The sequence below is a fragment of the Nicotiana attenuata genome, unplaced genomic scaffold, assembly GCF_001879085.1.
Source record: "Nicotiana attenuata strain UT unplaced genomic scaffold, NIATTr2, whole genome shotgun sequence".
In the NCBI taxonomy this organism is placed as follows: domain Eukaryota; kingdom Viridiplantae; phylum Streptophyta; class Magnoliopsida; order Solanales; family Solanaceae; genus Nicotiana; species Nicotiana attenuata.
Window position 1 is genome coordinate 366,852 of NW_017670720.1, and position 4,363 is coordinate 371,214.

Below are 4,363 nucleotides of genomic sequence, written 5' to 3' on the forward strand. Positions count from 1 at the left end.
TATTCATCTACTAAATGTAGATATATAATAAAAATCCGGCGACAAATCTCTTGTTCCTGCTCTGGACGTTTGGAGAGGTTATAACACAATGGTCTTGAGAATTTCTTTTCCACATTACTTTTCGATCTCTCATTCAGTTCCCTTTAAGTTATAACATAAAGTTTAAGTTACAATTGTCCAACTTAATTATCTTTCATCTCCATATTTAAGATCGTTCTTCCCAAAATTCTTTTACATAATTAAATATTCAGTTACACAAGAGAAGGTTCCTATAAAGAGAAGTTGAGATGACAATGGCAACATAATTAGTATCCATTGCCTCACTATGAACTTCTTTTCTCAAACTCTCAGAAAGATAATTGCATATACAGCAATGATACAGACCGAGCCTTGGATTAAAAAGCCGCATGAGCATATACACAAGACCTGGAATCTGGATCACTCACTCTTAGAATGTTAAGAATCTGATAATGACGTTTTGGTAACTATTAGATTCATTTTCTTACGTAAAATAATTACTCTTCAATTTTATGTTATGGTGGTTTGGTACCATACGTACTAGCTTTTTGGAACTACACCACCAATTTTGCTGCTAGCTATTTAGAACTACTCCTACAATTTAGCTGCTAAAACAAGTGTTAATTCTCTTTATACTTTAATGTCTTTATATGTACTATGCTTCTCGCGAATACTTAAATTTTTGAATTTTGAGTGTTCAAAGCTATTTTGGCAGTAACATTCTTACTTTTGTAAACTTAGTACAACCCATATTTTATCATCTAATCCAATATACATGAATGAATACAAACATGATTCTTGCATTTTTTTTAAAATTATAATTATGTGAAGACATACATTATATATTCATTTATTTATGTTAATATCAGGCTTTAAATCAACTTCATTTGGCACTATTGGAGAACATTATAAATCCTACTTCAGTCATGTGGATAGAATTTCCATGGAATATGAAATAGTATCGTGGTAATTTTCGCATATTTTCCCACATCGTGTCAAAATATCTACATATTCATTTCCATTTTGGGAAAAGAAAATTCTTTTAGAAATATTTGTAAAATTGCTTTCATTTTTAAACCGTCTTTACATAACATATATGTTGCATAGTTCAAAGTAAAGAGAAATTTTAATTGATCGTGTCATCGTTGAAAATTATAACAGAGATAGAGTTGGTCAGACAGTACGACCTTTAACCTCATCATAAGAGGTATTAAAGATGGAACAATACTGATTAGCTTTTTAGATAGTAATATGTCAATCAAATATTTTTAAAATATGTATGCATTAATTTTAACAATTTTTAAGTATGCATTATGTAAAATTAATATGGGATACACGTGCAACGCATGTGTACAGGAACTAGTATGTATATTATTCTGTACATTTAAGTTACAGTGCTATTAACTGCATTTTCTTACTTCACTTAATTAATTGCTATACACAAAAATCAACAAAAAAAAAATAAATAAATAAAATCATTCTTCTTTCTGCTTCCATTCCAAACCTATAAACCTACAAGGAGAATACCTAATTTTGTATTCAGAAATAGTCTCAAGCTTAGGTGACCAAACTTGTTCTTTTGGACCAACCAATTGTTCATAATGTTTCTTCAACTCAGGTGTGTTACATAAAAACTTACCATCACTAGGACTTGTCGTAGTTGCAATATTATCTTGTGATCCATCTTCTTTTCCTCTTGTAAGAAGTTTAATTATGAACTCCGGTGACACTTTTATCAAAACCCTACCATTTTCCGCCTTAATATATTGAAATATAGGGTTCTTGAAATTAACAGGTGCTCGTCTAGGGTTCGAGCCTAGGGAAGCAAGAGAAGAGGCCGAGAGAACGTTGCTTGATGAGAAGTAATCTAGAGGGAAAACGAAGTATGTATCGCCATTTTTGAGCTTATCATCGATATTTAAGGATGGAATAGGGTTTCCAATATAGAATGAGTCTGCATGGCAAACCATGCAGTCCGGGAACTCGAACATTATCTCTCCGGCTAGCCTTTTTCCGGTGACCATCCTCGTCGTTCCATCGTGAAAAAATAGGTTAACCATTAATGATCTTGAAGGACAAATGGAGTAGCAGCAAGGTGAAATTGTATTTCCCATGTTTTTCCTTCTTTTTTTGGAGGTTGAAAGGAGGAAATTTAATGAGACAAATTAAATAGAGTAGTTGGAATAATGGTTTTCAGTTTTGATTAAGGGATTTGTTTATATATGGAGAAGGAGTTGACTTTGAGAATAGGTCAGTAATGGTGGCTTTGAATATGTCGAGTTGTATAATTATCATCCATAAATTAAAACGATGGAGTTACCCTTTAAGGTGGGGGATGAGGCAAGGGGGTGCATGTGAAAAGATAAATTGTTCAAAAGTCATCGTCTTCTATCAGAATATTAATTTGCAGTACTTAAATTTAACTTTCCTCCACTAGATATATCCTATTATATTTCACTCAGGTGCTTTTTATATTCATAGTTAATACTTAATAGTTTATACTATTTCTATGTAATGTCGAATATAGACAAATTATTCAAAAAATGAACGGGAATCGCCTACTTAAAAAGTAGGAGTTCACACTGCTAGGGCGTGTAGTACTATAGCAACCAATGAAAGGAGTTTTGAAGCTTCTTCGTCGAAAAATTATACTGCATAATTAGGGAAAATATTTTTTTCCATAAACTTTGGAGTCCGCTTGAAATAAAGGAAGTTTTCATATTGCAATAGCAAAGGTAATTCAAAGATTGCTTCTTTTTTTTAAAAAAAAAATCATCCACCCAGGTTTTCATCTCATGTGGTATTGGGGGGTTTGGCATAGACCCCTACCCTGTTTATTCATTAGCAAAATAGTACAAGGAGGTTCTAATGTGATTATGTGAGGACATAGACCAAAACCTCACATACTCACATTGTTGCTAGAAAAACTAAAATGGCTAGGCCTATTAAGTTATAAAAGAGCTACTATCTCAGGATATGATTCGGTACAGCAGTAGCTCTTTCCTTATCGTTTAAGGAGGTTCAAATATCCATCCTGAATGTTTCCTTGGTCTAATCTGAAATTTGGGATCTGCATTCTATCAATAGTCATTGTTTTTCTGGCCTCAGTAGGCAGATCAGTTTCATTCAGGAAGATGGCCTGTTGCGTGAGAGTAGCAACATGTTTGGACAAAGCGTCGGCCACTTCATTTCTCCCCCTGTAGCAATGTTTTATCTTGATGCCATGTTGTTGCACCTTTTGTTGAATAAGTGTGACTCCTTCTTTTAGTCTCCATGGGGTATTGTATTTCCCTTGGATCATGTTGACAACCAGGAGAGAGTCAGGTCTTGACAGTTATGGTCACAACACCAGAGTATAGCAAACAAGGCCGTTTGCACTTCAGAGTAATTGTTAGTCAAGAAATGTACTGGTGCGGAGAAGGCCATCACCATTTGACCATTTCTTTTCCTAACAACACCCTCAATGCCTGCTTTGCCTGCGTTTGCGCTGAAACTTCCGTCTGTGTTTATTTTCCATTGATTACTGTCACGGGGTTCCCAAAGAACCATAATACTCTTCAGTCTAGTCTTGTAATCCTCTGCCACCTTGCATATATTGTTCCACGTCCAATTACAATCCACCTGGCTGTATTTTTGGCCCATGAAAACTTTTACCTGGAAAAGAACCTGTTGACATATTCTAAAAATAGAAATAGTCTTCTTACCATATTTCTTACCACACTTGGCCTTCCATATTTCCCAGCATATTATGGTTGGAGTGATTTGCAGTAGAAACTTATGCACATTATTTTTTGGGTGTCTGCTCTACCATTGAGTTATGATGCATAGAGTATTCCTTCCCATGGTCCGAAATCCTAGTGGAGTGGACATAGTGTTCCATACCTTCTTTGATGTGTTGCTAGTTGCGAAGACATGGTTCATGGTTTCTTCTTCTGGCACCCTGCAACAACAACAGCTAGATATACTGTTAGTACCGAATTTTAGCACAATATTATCAAGTCGTAGCCTGCCTTTCAGTATTCTCCATGTAGCAAAGGAGATTTTGAAAGGTAGATGTTTATTCCAAATTTTGGCCAACTGAGGTGAGGAGTCTTTTCTTTTCCTTAGAAGCTGGTAGGCAGAAGAACAAGAGAAGGATCCTTGGGGGTTGGGGGTCCATACGGCTTGATCCTGTATATAGTTGTAACCAATCTTGATTTGCTCAATTTCATCAACGACTCTCTGAGGCACAGTTTCTTGAAGAAGCTCTGTGTTCCATCCTTGGTTATTGAAGAATTCCTTGACATTGATGTTTCCTGATTTTGAAGGGGGGTTGGCTATTGTTTTGATGTTCCCTTATGTTAAC

At 35.2% G+C, this 4,363-nt stretch overlaps 1 protein-coding gene across 1 annotated transcript; it reads right to left on the bottom strand.

Moving 5' to 3' along the window:
- Positions 1-1,345: 1,345 nt before the first annotated feature.
- Positions 1,346-2,200, bottom strand: LOC109242637. Its single transcript, XM_019409470.1, has one exon. The coding sequence runs from the start codon at positions 2,130-2,132 to the stop codon at positions 1,494-1,496; it is 639 nt and encodes a 212-aa protein (XP_019265015.1). The 5' UTR covers positions 2,133-2,200; the 3' UTR covers positions 1,346-1,493.
- Between the last annotated feature and the right edge of the window lie 2,163 nt (positions 2,201-4,363).